The sequence below is a fragment of the Capricornis sumatraensis genome, chromosome 20 (assembly GCF_032405125.1).
Source record: "Capricornis sumatraensis isolate serow.1 chromosome 20, serow.2, whole genome shotgun sequence".
Classification (NCBI taxonomy): domain Eukaryota; kingdom Metazoa; phylum Chordata; class Mammalia; order Artiodactyla; family Bovidae; genus Capricornis; species Capricornis sumatraensis.
The window spans coordinates 68,771,091-68,788,586 of NC_091088.1; the positions used below are offsets into that span (position 1 = coordinate 68,771,091).

The following is a 17,496-nucleotide window of genomic DNA, read 5'->3' on the forward strand; positions in this document are numbered from 1 at the left end:
CATTTGAGGAGTCTCACACATTGTAAATTTCTTGAAAGTACAGCAAAGAACAACATAGTCCCAGACTACAGAAGTCAAAATCTAGGGAGCCATTCAGACATTTGAACCTTTTCTTCCTGGAAAGGTGGATGTCAGAAGAATGATGGATGGACTAATGTCCATTCAATATGAGATATTGTACCCGTGAGGGAATGGTATGGGGTTTGGGATGAGGAATGTAGAAGAGATGGAAGGGTGGAATAAAATGAAACTAATCCTGTTCATTTATCTTTTGTCCCCGTTCTTCAGAAAAGTGAATACGTTGCTAACGAAAGGGAGAGGAAATCCCTTTACATACGGGTGAATTTGTCATGGGCGTCTAGAAGCACGTGCTCAACATTTTGGTAGTAAATTCCTCAGTCACTATGGTTAAAGAATGTACATTCTTTGTCGGGTCCTGGAATAGTCCCAGACAGCCCCTAATCAGAACCACCAGTGTCTGTGCCACACCAAATTGTACTTACCAAAAAGCCAGACTGCAACCCCCAAAGTGGCACATTCCCTACAGAACATACAGGATTCTGACCTCGTCTGAGATCTCTACATGCGGAATTTATAAAGGGCTGTTTAGTCGCTCAATTGTGTCCAACTCTGCCATTCCATGGACTGTAGCCCACCAGGGTCTTCTGGCCATTGAATTTTCCAGGGAAGAAAACTGGAGTGGTGTGGCCATTTCCTTCTGCGAGAGATTGTCCCAACCCAGGGAGTGAACCCATGCCTCCTGCCTTGGCAGGTAGATTCTTTACCACTGAGCCACCAGGGACGCGTAGGCGACCCAAACTGGTTACAACTGTCAGATACCTATGCTGTGACTCCTTCCAACTCTCCAGGCAAATGAGGAAAGTATTTGCTGGACCAGGAAAATCAACCTTCCTGCCAAAACGTGCATGGGCTTCCCCGGTGGTACAGAATCTGCCTGCCATGCGGGAGACCTGGGTTCGCTCCCTGGGTTGGGAAGATCCCTTGGAGAAGGGAACGGTACCCACTCCAGCCTTCTTGCCTGGAGAATTCCATGGAATGTATCTCCACGGTGTCACAAAGGGTGGGACTTGACTGAAAGACTCCCACTTTACCTCTTTCCCAGCTGAGCCTCAAGGCAAGCCCAAGAACACTGGAGTGGGTAGCCTGTCCCTTCTCCAGCGGATCTTCCTGACCCAGGAATGACACCAGCGTCTCCTGCACTGCAGGCAGACTCTTTACCAACTGAGCTATCAGAGAAGTCTCCCACAAAACCACCATGGAGGCCTCTTTGATAAATTGTGTTTTTTCCTGGTTCAGTGTCCGTGTGAAACTGGATCCATGGATAAATTGGATTATCTAGAATGAGGTCATAAGAATGGGTTGACCCACCCTTACACAATCACTGTGCTGATGGGGTAACAAGCAGGGACCCTTGCCATTTCCCCCCAGCTCTCTATAAATAGAGATGTTTCAGCCCCCAACACACTCTGATAGCCAGTCACCGACTTGAGGAAGCTGACGGCAAGAGGGCTCAAAGGAGGTAAGTGATGAGTGAGAACGTCTAAGGAGAAGGTTTGGGAATCAGTACAGAAGGAGGTGGGGGGTTTCGGAAGGCTGGGTTTTCTACTCACCTTGCATCAGCTCAAAGACCTTGTGAAAGCAGTGGGTCTCCCTTAAACTCCGTATTAACCATGGCTGAGCCGGAGCTCTCTGTGAGGGGGGGGAGTGTTGCCACCCTCCATGGTGTGGTGTGGTGCAATTATTCCACAAGGCTTTCTGAACCTCGGCCCCCTGGGCTAAGCAGAGATGTTCGTCTGCATTCATTTGTGTTAACCCGCACAGAGAGAACCTCCCGGATCTACAGCAGAGAACGATATTGTCCCAATTTCCATTTGAGAAAACAGACCCCTCAACTTTTGTCCATTTAGAAATCCGAATCCGAAGATGGGCAGCATGGACGCCTATGAGCAGGTCCAAAAGGGACCCCTGAAGCTGAAAGGAGTCCCAGAGCTTGGCGTGACCAAGCGGAAGAAGAAAAAGGACAGAGACAAGGCAAAACTCCTGCAAACGATGGGAAAAATCCAGGAGAACCAGGAGGAGGAGCTGAGGCGCCACCTTGACAAGCGGACCCCAGCCCAGGTGGCCTTTGAGAAGGTGCAGGAGACGCGACAGATGGAGAGGGTCCTGAAGAAAGCATCCACAGCCCACAAGCAGAGAGTGGAGGACTTCAACAGACACCTGGACACGCTCACGGAGCACTATGACATCCCCAAAGTCAGCTGGACCAAGTAGCTGCCCCACCCAGGAGACGGACTATTGTCCAGGCGAAGCAGGAAGCAGGGTTGGGCTCACCTCTGGAGCCTTTGGAAACATTCTTTTACACACATCCTCTCGAGCCTTCTGCTGAGCCCGTGCTTATTAAAGTAATGTGCCCTTACTCTGGAACTGCATTAAAGAGAGATGGCTCTTTAACTCTAAATTTAAAAAGAAAAAAAAAGGCAACATCCATGTCCAATGGTTCATGCAGCCTCCGGCCCTGTGTGTTCACCAGGAGATGCATGAGGACAAAAAGCCCTAGGCTGTGATCTCTGCCCCAAGAAGTTCACCCACGACTCCACACTGCTTGCTCACCAGAGGACCCACACCCAAGAGAAGCCTTTCTGCTCTGAGCACTGTGACAAAGCTTTCAACACAATGGGACCCTCCATGTTCACACTCTGGCTCGAGCCCTACTGTGCCCGAGTGTCACCGGCCTTCCGTTCCCTGGGATCTGTCATCCCCACAGGAAACCCATTCCGAACGATTGGCCCAGGACCCTGCCCTCGGGTCCAAGTCCTTTCTGCTCCAAGAAGGAATTTCACAATGACTTCTCACTTCTGTAACACGAAGGGTGGATGACGTGAAGAGTTTTGGAGGATGTTGGCTCCAGGGGGGTTCCATTCAGTGAATGAGGGGGATATTTGAGTGATGGCTTATGGTTCCCTTCGGATGTTGTTTTCCACTTTAGTGTAGCCTGTTTCAGTAAGGTTTTTGCTTTGTTTTGTTCTTCTCTTGAAAGCACGTCTCATTAGTTGCCCGTACTTCATCACGAAACTGAGCCTACTGTTGACCGCCTTCCTGTTAGGCGGGACTTCACTGTAAAACTGCACGCTCCTGGCACAGAGGCCAGGCTCTCCAGTGGAATTTCAATTTCAAATAAACACATTTCTGTCAAAGAGTGCTCTGCGTATTTTCTAAGACTTTTCTACATGGAATAGGTGATAGCCCTGGTTTTGCCTACATGGCTGTTATTATGCTGAGAGAGATTCACTCACTCCATACTTGTTCAGGTATTTCTTCCCGAGGTGTTTAGAAAAAGGAAGGCTTCCGAAAGTGATAGGTGTCATTCTTCTTTCCTATTGGTGGACAACTTCTAGTCTTCAAAAAGGCTACTTAGAAGTCGGTTCTTCTCACACCTTGGCTCATCGGCTGATTTTAGAAAACCCTTTTAAGACTTCTCTCACCAGAACAGAGAGGAGTCAAACCGATCTGGCTCCCACCATCATGTCCCTGACTCTGTCAAACCCTCCTGGCAGTGAGACAAAAAATTCACGAGATCATTAAAACCAATCCGTTCACCCCAGAACCATCCCCAAAGTGCCAAATAAATAAAATCCAAAACGAAACCGAGGCATTTCCCTAGCGGTCCAGCGGTTGAGACTCGGCGCTTCCGCTGCGGGCGGCGTGGTTTCCTTCCGCGGTCCGGAACCTGAGATCCAACGCGCCTCCCTGCTTGGCCGAAAACAAAACCAAGCAAAAATACACAGAATGGATCACTCAACCACTGTGGAGGCCTCTTTAGAACATCGTGGTTTCTCCTGAGCGAGTTTCCAAGGGCAAGCGAATCCCTGGTCATCAAGGAAAGTGGGATTGTCTATGATGTTTGCCCCGCCCTTACGCAATCCGTGCGCTGATTGGGCCAGAGGCCGAGGAGTCCGGCGTTGCCCCCGGCTCTCCAGGGAGACGTTTCTCCGCCTGCAGAGTTTGAGTCAAGTCCCCAGCTGAGGAGGACCAAGGCGAGAAGGCTTCAAGGAGGTAATTGATGGGGACTGTCTAAAGAGAAGGCTAGAGAGTCAGGGCACGTGGAAGTGGGTTTCACTAAGTCCTGGCTCTCTGTTCACCTTGCATTCGCTCAGAGACCGTGTGAAATCCACCGGCCGCCCTCCGGCCACTCATAAACCGTGGTTCATTCGTGGAACTCTTCTGGGAATGAGGTTGTTTCCGCACTCCACGGGGTCCTGTGGTGTGGTTCATTTTTTCAACAAGGGCTTTTAAGCACTGCCCTGGGGACATTTTTGACTACGCCGTTTCTTGTTGTACTCTAAGATGGATGTCGGAAGAATAGAATGGATTCTTGTCCCTGGTATGAAATACTGAAGGGGGACTAATGCCCAGTATTCGGCTGAGGGATGGTAGGGTGGATGAAAATAAAACTAATTGGCAGCATTCTTTTTTTCTCTCTCTCTTTTTTGCCGCCATACTTCTGAATACTGAATCTACTACTGAGGAAAAGCAAGAGGAAGGTCCTGTCTTTCGGGGTCAGTTGGGCACCCACTTCTAGAAGCATTGTCCAGAGTCCTACTGAAAACTCTGCAGTCAGTATGGCTGAGAACCAGAGAGCGGGTCGTGGCCCCCTCGCGAACAGCCCCGGAGCAGAGTCTCCAGCGTCTGCGCCACGCCAGGACACCGGAAGGGAAAAGCCCGAGTCCGCCCTTGAAGAGTTGCGCATCCGCTTCAGAAGGTTTAGCAGCTCGGAGGAATCCGACCCGATCAAGGCTCTGAGGAGGCTCCGTGAACTCTGCGGTCTGTGGCTGAGGCCGGACCTTCACACCAAGGAGCAGATGGTGGACAGGCTGGTGCTGGAGCAGTTCGTGATGTGCATGCCGCCGGAGATCCAGGTCTTAGTCAGAAGGAGTGGTGCGGAGACTTGTAAGGATCTGGAGGAGGTGCTGAGAAATAAGCAGAAACTGAAGAAGTGGGTGAGTAGGACCCTAGGGACCCTGTGAGAGAGGGAACGGTGGGAAGATGGGCTGCGAGCTGGGAGATGAAGCAGAAGGACCGGAGGGCTTGGCTCGAAATCAGTGCTTCCCACAGGGGTGAGCGCTTGCCTGTGGCGTCACGGGAGACGTTTCTGTCGGTCCTCACTTTGAGGGTGTTGCTCTTTCAAATGTCATTCCCAGGAGGTGGGCTCCTAGGCTGGGATACGCAGTGAATGCCTTTTTGGATCCTGTGAAGGGAGACTGATCCTATTCGAATTTTTTCTCACAGACTATAGTCCGTGTCCAAGGGGAGGATTTTTTGATGCCAGTCTCGGATGTTGAGATGTTAGGATTTGAGGTCAGTGAGGGGCACGATGAGGGAGACGGAGCCAGGGAGCCCCAGTCTACAGTCAGTGTCGTCCCTCCAGACGAGGGCCAGCAGGAAAGCCAAGACGGGCAGCATCTGCCAGGAGCCAAGGACCTGTCGAGGGTGCAGGTGAGTGTGATGTCCTGACCTGCAGTCTGGGAGCAGGTAGAAGAGGGTCGGGTGGGCGTGGCTGCGAAAGTAATGGGGAGAACTTGGCAAAGGACAAGAATGGACCCACTGTGTCCAGGAATTCCCATGGTTGCATTCCATGCCCAGCCATTTTCCAGCCAGTGTGAGAATGAAGACTCACCCATACCTCCTAGTGCTTCACCATGAAAGCTTGTGGCCATAAGCACGAGGACAGAGGAGTCCTGTTTCCACGGGATGGTGCTGGGTCATTTCGTCAGGGGTAAATGCGCTCACAGCTGTTTTACCCATGATGGATTTCATCAGAGGCACTTACTATTGGGGAATATTGTAAATTGAATTGAATATTGAATTGAATAAAAAATTCCCAGTTGGAGTCATTCCCGCCCCACCCCAGAAGGTTTTGGAGTATGTCTGGAGAGAGTGGATTTTTTGCAGTGTGAATCAGGGGAGGAGATGCTACTGATTTCTCATGAATAGAGACCAGCTATACTGCATATCATCTTATTATGCCCCAGGCCACCCTCCATGAGGAGGACAAATCCAGGCAACGTATCAACAAGTGGTGAAGTCAGGAGCCCTGAGCCAGAGTCCTCTGCTTGCAGAGTCAGGGGCAGGGAGGATTTGAGATGAGGTGGAGACATATGTGCAAGACAGTTGGCAGTGCCAGCTGTGAAATCTGGACTTGATTGCCAGAGGTGGTCGGTATAGATCAAGGACAGTCATGGGAATCAGGAGAGGACTGCCAGTCAGGGTGATGGGAAGCAGTCAGGGCACATCCCCCAAACTGATATTCAGAAAGCTGGAGTCTTAGATCAGGGTACTAGGGGGGTGGGGAAAGAGGAGACAGAGCTTGCCATGGGCTAAGGCAGTGGGATTGACTCTGCTTGGTTGCCCCTTGTCAGGGCCAGAAAGCTCTCCCGCCAGAGACCATTCCTGAAACAGGTGAACTGGAGGGTCAGATGCCCTCCAAGGAGAACTTGGAGAAGGACCTGCTGGAAGACACAGGAGTGACAAGAACCCTTCCGTCTCAAGAGCCTGAACTTCTGCAGGATCGTGGTGAGTATTAAACACTTGGAGACCACAGGAGGTAATGACTGCTTCCACTGATGTCCAGGAAGGGGTACCCAGCATTTCCATCCCTTGGTGTTGGGGCCGGGTAGGAGTTGGTTCTCCTGTGCCAACCTTCTCCGTCATCAATGTTCCAGAGTGTTTCATCAGCGAGACTCAGGTAGTTTGGTTGATGGGAAGTGTGTGGCCAAGATTAGGGATGGTTCCAGTGAGGCTGGCACCATGGAAAATGCTCCTTGATAAATATGGTGCTGAATCTCTTCTTTCAGCAGATTCTGGGAGGGCAGAGAGAGAGGGGAGAGTCCCCAGGAAGGAAGTGATACTTCAAATGTGGCTCCTGAACCCTTTCCTCTTGTGTTCCAGAGGGAGACGTTTCCACTACGAGTGGATCCAGACGAGGTCCTCTGAAGAATCGCAGACATGTCCTAAGGAAACGGGACAGCAGCCCCACTTGGCAAGACGTGCGTCAACAAGCAGCCACGTGTTTGGACCAAGGAGAGCTCTCAGGACAGCTTGGGTCCCATTCCGTTGGTTCATCTGGCACCGTGGGACCCACCAGTGTTCCTGAGGGAGCAGAAAGCCCGGGTCGGGCACCCTGTGAATGCAGGGTGTGCAAAAAGAGCTTTCCTTATCAATCTCAGCTTACCCTGCACCAGAGGACGCACACAGGAGAGAGGCCCTTTCAATGCGACATCTGTGCCAAAGGGTTCATGCAGCCTTCGGACCTGCGGGTTCACGAGCGGATCCACACTGGCGAGAAGCCCTACAGCTGTGATCTCTGCCTCAAGAAGTTCACCCACTACTCCACGCTGCGCACTCACAAGAGGACCCACACCCAGGAGAAGCCTTTCCGCTGTGAGCAGTGTGACAGAGCCTTCAGCCGCCGAGGGAACCTCAATGTTCACCAACGCACCCACTCTGGGGTCAAGCCGTACGTGTGCCCCGAGTGTCACCGTGCCTTCCGTCAGCTGGGCGCTTTGGCACGCCACCAGAAAATCCATTCCAAATGACTGGCTCAGGACCCTGCCCTCAGCGCCAGGTCTTTTCTGTTTTAATGAGAAAATTTAGAATGTTTGCCACCTGTGTGATACAAAGTGTGGATGACCAGCAGAGAGCTTAGGAAGATACTGTAACCCAGTGGTGTTCCATTCACGTGAAATAAGATATTTGAATGATGACTTATTTTTCCCTTTGGATTTTGTTTTCTACTTTGCTATAGACTATAGTTTTCCTTTTCATATGTTTATTTTCAATTGGAGGATAATTGCCTTATGATGTTAGACTATGGTTTTCTTACACGTTTTTGCTTTGTGTTCTTGTTCTTCCCTTGAAGCTGTGTCTCACTGGTTATCAGTACCTCATCATCAGAGTGAGGCTACTGCCGACTGCCTTCTTATCAGGCCTGATTTCCTTGTAAAATAGGATGCTCCTAGCAGGACGGCTAGATTAAATACAGGATCACCAGTGAAAGTTAAATTTCAAATAAACAAATACATTTCTATCAAAGAGCTGTGTCTTTTCTCTTCTAAGACTTTGCTACACAGAGTAGGTGATAGCTGTGGTTTTGTCTGTGTGGCCATTATGTTGAGATATGTTCCCTTTGTACTAGTTTGGATACTGCTTCTTAGGCATTTAGAAAAAGAAGGCTTCTTAAATTGATAAATGACATTCTTTTCCTCTGCTGCTGCTACTGCTGCTAAGTCGCTTCAGTCGTGTCCGACTCTGTGTGACCCCGAAGACGGCAGCCCACCAGGCTCCCCCGTCCCTGGGATTCTCCAGGCAAGAACGCTGGAGTGGGTTGCCGATTCCTTCTCCAATGCATGAAAGTGAAAAGTGAAAGTGAAGTTGCTCAGTCGTGTCCTCCTCTTAGCGACCCCATGGACTGCAGCCCACCAGGCTCCTCCGCCCATGGGATTTTCCAGGCAAGAGCACTGGAGTGGGATGCCATTGCCTTCTTTTTCCCTAGTGGTGTACAACCTCTGGTTTCTGTGATGCCTCTGAAATGGCTTCTTACACTTGATCTCATCAGCTGATTTTAGTCAGATGTCTTTGATGACATTTCATGAGGAAAGAGACAAGATTAGGTAACCCAATTTGATTACAACCATCGGATTACAGTGATTGGACTGCCTCACTGTTTCCAAGCAGAGAGAAAAAATTCATTAGATCAGGAAAATCAATCTGTTTCCCCAAGAAATGCCATCCATGAAGTCTAAAATAAATAAAATACATACGAGAACATTTACTACCAAACCAATATGGTGGCCTCTCTAATGGTTCTTCCTGTTGGAGTCTCCACAGGAAACTGAATCTACCCAGATTATCCAAAGTGGTTCCTTCCATGCCCTTTATCCAATCACTGGGATGATGAGGTTATGGCCAGAAACCCCTGCAGTTTCACCCAACTCTCTATAAATACGGACATTTCGGCTCCAGACACACTTTGAGAGCCAGTCCCCGACCTGAGGAGGCTGAAGGCAAGAAACCTCGCAGGGATAAACGATGAGTGGGCACGTCCAAGGAGAAGGCTTAGAAATGAGGACACGTGGGTGGGTTTCAGAAAGGTCTGGCATTCTGCTCATCTTGCATTAGCTGGGAGACTTGTGACAGGAGATCTTCCTCTAACCCCACATGAACAAGGGTTAATCGAGCTCTTCTGTGAGGGGAGGAGAATGTTTCCACACATGGTGTTGTGAGGTGGCTCGTTTTCTTCAAGGGTTTCTGAGCGGTGACCCTATCGCCATTTAAAAACTACATATATATTTATTATTAGTTTTAAAACATTTTTTAATTAATTTTTTATTTTTACTTTATTTTACTTTACAATACTGTATTGGTTTTGCCATACATTGACATGAATCCACCACAGGTGAACATGGGTTCCCAAACATGAACCCCCCTCCCACCTCCCTCCCCATAACATCTCTCTGGGTCATCCCCATGCACCAGCCCCAAGCATGCTATATCCTGCATCGGACATTGACTGGCGATTCGATTCTTACATGATAGTACACATGTTTCAATGCCATTCTCCCAAATATTCCCACCCTCTCCCTCTCCCTCTGAGTCCAAAATCCCCTATACATTCTGTGTCTTTTTTGCTGTCTTGTATACAGGGTCATCATTGCCATCTTTCTAACTTCCATATATGTGTGTTAGTATACTGTATTGGTGTTTTTCTTTCTGGCTTACTTCACTCTGTATAATCGGCTCCAGTTTCATCCATCTCATCAGAACTGATTCAATAAAAGCCATATGATTATCTCAATAGATGCAGAGAAGGCCTTTGACAAAATTCAACATCCATTTACGATAAAAAAAAACTCTCCAGAAAGCAGGAATAGAAGGAACACACCTCAACATAATAAAAGCTATATATGACAAACCCACAGCAAACATTATCCTCAATGGTGAAAAATTGAAAGCATTTCCCCTAAAGTCAGGAACAAGACAAGGGTGCCCACTTTCACTGCTACTATTCAACATAGTTCTGGAAGTTTTGGCCACAGCAGTCAGAGCAGAAAAAGAAATAACAGGAATCCAAATTGGAAAAGAAGAAGTAAAACTCTCACTGTTTGCAGATGACATGATCCTCTACATAGAAAACCCTAAAGACTCTACCAGAAAATTACTAGAGCTAATCAATGAATATAGTAAAGTTGCAGGATATAAAATCAACACACAGAAATCCCTTGCATTCCTATTCACTAATAATGAGAAAGTAGAAAAAGAAATTAAGGAAACAATTCCATTCACCATTGCAACGAAAAGAATAAAATACTTAGGAATATATCTACCTAAAGAAACTAAAGACTCATATATAGAAAACTATAAAACACTGATGAAAGAAATCAAAGAGGACACTGATAGATGGAGAAATATACCATGTTCATGGATCAGAAGAATCAATATGGTGAAAATGAGTATACTACCCAAAGCAATTTACAAATTCAATGCAATCCCTATCAAGCTACCAGCGATATTTTTCACAGAACTAGAACAAATAATTTCAAGATTTGTATGGAAATACAAAAAACCTCGAATAGCCAAAGCAATCTTGAGAAAGAAGAATGGAACTGGAGGAATCAACTTGCCTGACTTCAGGCTCTACTACAAAGCCACAGTCATCAAGACAGTATGGTACTGGCACAAAGACAGAAATATAGATCAATGGAACAAAATAGAAAGCCCAGAGATAAATCCACACACATAGGGAAACCTTATCTTCGACAGAGGAGGCAAGAATATACAATGGAGTAAAGACAATCTCTTTAACAAGTGGTGCTGGGAAAACTGGTCAACCACATGTAAAAGAATGAAACTAGATCGCTTTCTAACACCACACACAAAAACAAACTCAAAATGGCTTAAAGATCTAAATGTAAGACCAGAAACGATAAAACTCCCAGAGGAGAACATAGGCAAAACACTCTCTGACATAAATCACAGCAGGATCCTCTATGATCCACCTCCCAGAATACTGGAAATAAAAGCTAAAATAAACAAATGGGATCTAATTAAAATTAAAAGCTTCTGCACAACAAAGGAAAATATAAGCAAGGTGAAAAGACAGCCTTCTGATTGGGAGAAAATAATAGCAAATGAAGCAACTGACAAACAATTAATCTCAAAAATATACAAGCAACTTGTACAGCTCAATTCCAGAAAAATAAACGACCCAATCAAAAAATGGGCCAAAGAACTAAATAGACATTTCTCCAAAGAAGACATACGGATGGCTAACAAACACATGAAAAGATGCTCAACATCACTCATTATTAGAGAAATGCAAATCAAAACCACAGTGAGGTACCACTTCACAGCAGTCAGAATGTCTGCAGTCCAAAAATCTGCAAGCAATAAAGGCTGGAGAGGGTGTGGAGAAAAGGGAACCCTCCTAAACTGTTGGTGGGAATGCAAACTAGTACAGCCACTATGGAGAACAGTGTGGAGATTTCTTAAAAACTTGCAAATAGAACTGCCTTATGACCCAGCAATCCCACAGCTGGGCATACACACCAAGGAAACCAGAATTGAAAGAGACACATGTACCCCAATGTTCATCGCCGAGAGCCCCGGCCTCACACAAGAGGGGCCACTGCAGTGAGAACCCTATGCCCGGACTGGAGAGGAGCCTGCCTTCCATTTCATGCAAGGATGGGCTCAATAAAGGACAGAAATGGTATGGACCCAACAGAAGCAGAAGATATTAAGAAGAGGGGGCAAGAACACACAGAACTATAGAAAAAAGATCTTCATGACCCAGATAATCCCGAAGGTGTGATCACTCACCTAGAGCCACACATCCTGGAATGTCACATCAAGTGGGCCTTAGGGAGAATCACTATGAACAAAGCTAGTGGAGGGGATGGTATTCGAATTGAGCTATTTCAAATCCTCAGAGATGATGCTGTGAAAGTGTTGCACTCAATATGTCAGCAAATTTGGAAAACTCAGCAGTGGCCACAGGGACTGGAAAAGGTCCGTTTTCATTCCAATCCCAAAGAAAGGCAATGCCAAAGAATATTCAAACCACCGCACAATTGTACTCATCTCACACGCTAGCAAAGTAATGCTCAAAATTCTCCAAGCCAGTCTTCAACAGTACATGAGCCATGAACTTCCAGATGTTCAAGCTGGATTTAGAAAAGGCAGAGGAACCAGAGATCAAATTGCCAACATCAATTAGATCATTGAAAAAGCAGAGAGTTCCAGAGAAACATCTGCTTTATTGACTATGCCAAAGCCTTTGACTGTGTGGATCACAATAAACTGTGGAAAATTCTTAGACAGAAATATCAGACTTCTTGAACTGCCTCCTGAGAAGTCTGTATGCAGGTCAGGAAGCAACAGTTAGAGGTGGACTTGCAACAACAGACTGAATCCAAATTGGGAAAGGAGTACGTAAAGGCTGTATATTGTCACCCTGCTTATTTAACTTAAATGCAGAGTACATCATGAGCCAAGCTGGGCTGGATGAAACACAAGCTGGAATCAAGACTTCCAGGAGTAATATCAATAACCTCAGATATGCAGATGACACCACCCTTATGGCAGAAAGCGAAGAAGAACCAGAGTCTCTTGATGAAAGTGAAAGCGGAGAGTGAAAAACTTGGCTTAAAACTCAACATTCAGAAAACTAAGATCATGGCATCCGGTCCTATCCATCACTTCATGGCAAATAGATGGGGAAACAGTGGAAACAGTGAGAGAATTTATTCTGGGGGCAGGGGGTGGCTCCAAAATCACTGCAGATGGTGACTGCAGCCATGAAATTAAAAGACTCTTGTTCCTGGGAAGAAAAGTTATGACCAACCTAGACAGCATATTATAAAACACAGACATTACTTTGCCAACCAACGTCCATCTAGTCAAAGCCATGGTTTTTCCAGTAGTCATGTATGGATGTGAGAGTTGGACTTAAGAAAAGGTGAGCGGCAGAAAGCTGATGCTTTTGAACTGTGGTGTTGGAGAAGACTCTTGAGTGTCCTTTGAACTGCAAGTAGATCCAACCAGTCCATCCTAAAGGAAATCAGTCCTGAATATTCATTGGAAGGACTGACGCTGAAGCTGAAACTCCAATACTTTGGCCACCTGATGCAAAAAACTGGCTCATTTGAAAAGACCCTGATGCTGGGAAAGATAGAAGGTGGGAGGGGAAGGGGACAACAGAGGATGAGATGGTTGGATGGCATCACTGACTCAATGGACAAAAGTTTGAGTAAACTCCAGGAGTGGTAATGGACAGGGAGGCCTGATGTGCTGCGGTTCACGGGGTCTCAAAGTGTCGGACTCGACTGAGCGACTGAACTGAACTGAACCCATAGATGCAAGAAGTCGATGAATGGATTGCCAAGGGTAAAGGGGAAGGTGGGCAGAGAATGGGGAGGGACTGTTCATGATTCACATTTTGTTCTTGGGGTGATGAAAAAAGTTAGAAGTAGACAAAATTGACAGTTGCACAAAATTGTGAACGAACGTGGTGGAACAAGATTGTACACTTTAAGAAAGAGGCAAAATTGCACGTTGCGTGTTTCATGACCATAACAAGCATCTGATGAGGAACTTTATTCTCTTGGATCCTTTTATGCATCCCTTCCTTCGAGCTAAGAAACACCCTGGTGACAGCAAGGAAATGTTTTGGGTGGACAATCTTTGCTGAATATTTCCAACGTCATTACATTACATGGAATTCAGTGTTTAAATAGTCTTCCTTGTATTTTTTTTCCCCAGAAGAATAATGACTGAGAGCCTTTCCTGGTGGCTTGTCTTGACCGAATAATATAAAACCTGGCATTGCTGTTAATATCCATTTGAGGAGTCTCACACATTGTAAATTTCTTGAAAGTACAGCAAAGAACAACATAGTCCCAGACTACAGAAGTCAAAATCTAGGGAGCCATTCAGACATTTGAGCCTTTTCTTCCTGGAAAGGTGGATGTCAGAAGAATGATGGATGGACTAATGTCCATTCAATATGAGATATTGTACCCGTGAGGGAAAGGTATGGGGTTTGGGATGAGGAATGTAGAAGAGATGGAAGGGTGGAATAAAATGAAACTAATCCTGTTCATTTATCTTTTGTCCCCGTTCTTCAGAAAAGTGAATACGTTGCTAACGAAAGGGAGAGGAAATCCCTTTACATACGGGTGAATTTGTCATGGGCGTCTAGAAGCACGTGCTCAACATTTTGGTAGTAAATTCCTCAGTCACTATGGTTAAAGAATGTACATTCTTTGTCGGGTCCTGGAATAGTCCCAGACAGCCCCTAATCAGAACCACCAGTGTCTGTGCCACACCAAATTGTACTTACCAAAAAGCCAGACTGCAACCCCAAAAGTGGCACATTCCCTACAGAACATACAGGATTCTGACCTCGTCTGAGATCTCTACATGCGGAATTTATAAAGGGCTGTTTAGTCGCTCACTTGTGTCCAACTCTGCCATTCCATGGACTGTAGCCCACCAGGGTCTTCTGGCCATTGAATTTTCCAGGGAAGAAAACTGGAGTGGCTTGGCCATTTCCTTCTGCGAGAGATTGTCCCAACCCAGGGAGTGAATCCACACCTCCTGCCTTGGCAGGTAGATTCTTTACCACTGAGCCACCAGGGACACATAGGCGACCCAAACTGGTTACAACTGTCAGATACCTATGCTGTGACTCCTTCCAACTCTCCAGGCAAATGAGAAAGTACTTGCTGGACCAGGAAAATCAACCTTCCTGACAAAAGGAGCCTGGGCTTCCCTGGTGGTACAGGATCTGCTTGCCATGCGGGAGACCTGGGTTCGCTCCCTGGGTTGGGAAGATCCCTTGCAGAAGGGAATGGTACCCACTCCAGTCTTCTGGCCTGGAGAATTCCATGGAATGTATCTCCACGGGGTCACAAAGGGTCGGACTTGACTGAAAGACTCCCACTTTACCTCCTTCCCAGCTGAGCCTCAAGGCAAGCCCAAGAACACTGGAGTGGGTAGCCTGTCTCTTCTCCAGCGGATTTTCCTGACCCAGGAATGACACCAGCATCTCCTGCACTGCAGGCAGACTCTTTACCAACTGAGCTATCAGAGAAGTCTCCCACAAAACCACCATGGAAACCTCTTTGATAAATTGTGTTTTTTCCTGGTTCAGTGTTCGTGTGAAACTGGATCCATGGATAAACTGGATTATCTAGAATGAGGTCATATGAATGGGTTGACCCACCCTTACACAATCACTGTGCTGATGGGGTAACAAGCAGGGACCCTTGCCATTTCCCCTGGCTGTCTATAAATAGAGACGTTTCAGCCCCCAACACACTCTGATAGCCAGTCACCGACTTGAGGAAGCTGACGGCAAGAGGGCTCAAAGGAGGTAAGTGATGAGAGAGAACATCTAAGGAGAAGGTTTGGGAATCAGTACAGAAGGAGGTGGGGGGTTTCGGAAGGCTGGGTTTTCTACTCACCTTGCATCAGCTCAAAGACCTTGTGAAAGCAGTGGGTCTCCCTTAAACTCCGTATTAACCATGGCTGAGCCGGAGCTCTCTGTGAGGGGGGAGAGTGTTGCCACCCTCCATGGTGTGGTGTGGTGCAATTATTCCACAGGGCTTTCTGAACCTCGGCCCCCTGGGCTAAGCAGAGATGTTCGTCTGCATTCATTTGTGTTAACCTGCACAGAGAGAACCTCCCGGATCTACAGTAGAGAACGATATTGTCCCAATTTCCATTTGAGAAAACGGACCCCGCACTTTTGTCGATTTAGAAATCCGAATCCAAAGATGGGCAGCATGGACGCCTATGAGCAGGTCCAAAAGGGACCCCTGAAGCTGAAAGGAGTCCCAGAGCTTGGCGTGACCAAGCGGAAGAAGAAAAAGGACAGAGACAAGGCAAAACTCCTGCAACCGATGGGAAAAATCCAGGAGAACCAGGAGGAGGAGCTGAGGCGCCACCTTGACAAGCGGACCCCAGCCCAGGTGGCCTTTGAGAAGGTGCAGGAGACGCGACAGATGGAGAGGGTCCTGAAGAAAGCATCCACAACCCACAAGCAGAGAGTGGAGGACTTCAACAGACACCTGGACACGCTCACGGAGCACTATGACATCCCCAAAGTCAGCTGGACCAAGTAGCTGCCCCACCCAGGAGATGGACTATTGTCCAGGGGAAGCAGGAAGCAGGGTTGTGCTCACCTCTGGAGCCTTTGGAAACATTCTTTTACACACATCCTCTCGAGCCTTCTGCTGAGCCCGTGGTTATCAAAGTAATGGGCCCTTATTCTGGAACTGCATTAAAGAGAGATGGCTCTTTAACTCTAAATTAAAAAAAAAAAAAAAAGCAACATCCATGTCCAATGGTTCATGCAGCCTCCGGCCCTGTGTGTTCACCAGGAGACCCACGAGGACGAGAAGCCCTAGGCTGTGATCTCTGCCCCAAGAAGTTCACCCAGGACTCCACACTGCTTGCTCACCAGAGGACCCACACCCAAGAGAAGCCTTTCTGCTCTGAGCACTGTGACAAAGCTTTCAACACAATGGGACCCTCCATGTTCACACTCTGGCTCGAGCCCTACTGTGCCGGAGTGTCACCGGCCTTCCGTTCCCTGGGATCTGTCATCCCCACAGGAAACCCATTCCGAACGATTGGCCCAGGACCCTGCCCTCGGGTCCAAGTCCTTTCTGCTCCAAGAAGGAATTTCACAATGATTTGTCAATTCTGTACACAAAGGGTGGATGACGTGAAGAGTTTTGGAGGATGTTGGCTCCAGGGGGGTTCCATTCAGTGAATGAGGGGGATATTTGAGTGATGGCTTATGGTTCCCTTCGGATGTTTTCCACTTTAGTGTAGCCTGTTTCACTAAGTTTTTGCTTTGTTTTGTTCTTCTCTTGAAAGCACGTCTCATTAGTTGCCCGTACTTCATCACGAAACTGAGCCTACTGTTGACCGCCTTCCTGTTAGGCGGGACTTCACTGTAAAACTGCACGCTCCTGGCACAGAGGCCAGGCTCTCCGGTGGAATTTCAATTTCAAATAAACACATTTCTGTCAAAGAGTGCTCTGCGTATTTTCTAAGACTTTTCTACATGGAATAGGTGATAGCCCTGGTTTTGCCTACATGGCTGTTACTATGCTGAGAGAGATTCACTCACTCCATACTTGTTCGGGTATTTCTTCCCGAGGTGTTTAGAGAAAGGAAGGCTTCCGAAAGTGATAGGTGTCATTCTTCTTTCCTATTGGTGGACAACTTCTAGTCTTCAAAAAGGCTACTTAGAAGTCGGTTCTTCTCACACCTTGGCTCATCGGCTGATTTTAGAAAACCCTTTTAAGACTTCTCTCACAAGAACAGAGGAGTCAAACCGATCTGGCTCCCACCATCATGTCCCTGACTCTGTCAAACCCTCCTGGCAGTGAGACAAAAAATTCACGA

At 47.3% G+C, this 17,496-nt stretch overlaps 3 protein-coding genes across 3 annotated transcripts; all 3 read left to right on the top strand.

Annotated features, from left to right (window-relative positions):
- The first annotated feature begins 1,953 nt into the window (after positions 1 to 1,953).
- On the top strand, positions 1,954 to 2,292 carry LOC138097138 (protein FAM32A-like). Its single transcript, XM_068993381.1, has one exon. It carries the CDS (start codon positions 1,954 to 1,956, stop codon positions 2,290 to 2,292), a length of 339 nt encoding a protein of 112 aa, XP_068849482.1.
- A 2,348-nt stretch (positions 2,293 to 4,640) lies between these two features.
- LOC138097127 (zinc finger and SCAN domain-containing protein 5B-like) lies at positions 4,641 to 7,613 on the top strand. The gene is made up of 4 exons (XM_068993370.1): positions 4,641 to 5,018; positions 5,308 to 5,514; positions 6,438 to 6,591; positions 6,967 to 7,613. Exons 1-4 carry the CDS (start codon positions 4,641 to 4,643, stop codon positions 7,611 to 7,613), a joined length of 1,386 nt encoding a protein of 461 aa, XP_068849471.1.
- Positions 7,614 to 15,863: 8,250 nt separating this feature from the next.
- LOC138097140 (protein FAM32A-like) lies at positions 15,864 to 16,202 on the top strand. The gene has a single exon (XM_068993382.1). The coding sequence runs from the start codon at positions 15,864 to 15,866 to the stop codon at positions 16,200 to 16,202; it is 339 nt and encodes a 112-aa protein (XP_068849483.1).
- Positions 16,203 to 17,496: the final 1,294 nt, after the last annotated feature.

Excerpts from the sequence above, each read along its gene's own strand:
- LOC138097138 (XM_068993381.1), top strand. The coding sequence starts at position 1,954 with ATGGACGCCTATGAGCAGGTCCAAAAGGGACCCCTGAAGCTGAAAGGA.
- LOC138097127 (XM_068993370.1), top strand. The coding sequence starts at position 4,641 with ATGGCTGAGAACCAGAGAGCGGGTCGTGGCCCCCTCGCGAACAGCCCC. Across the intron at positions 5,019-5,307 it reads AGCAGAAACTGAAGAAGTGG|ACTATAGTCCGTGTCCAAGG; the intron begins GTGAGTAGGACC and ends TTTTTCTCACAG. Across the intron at positions 6,592-6,966 it reads TGAACTTCTGCAGGATCGTG|AGGGAGACGTTTCCACTACG; the intron begins GTGAGTATTAAA and ends CTTGTGTTCCAG.
- LOC138097140 (XM_068993382.1), top strand. The coding sequence starts at position 15,864 with ATGGACGCCTATGAGCAGGTCCAAAAGGGACCCCTGAAGCTGAAAGGA.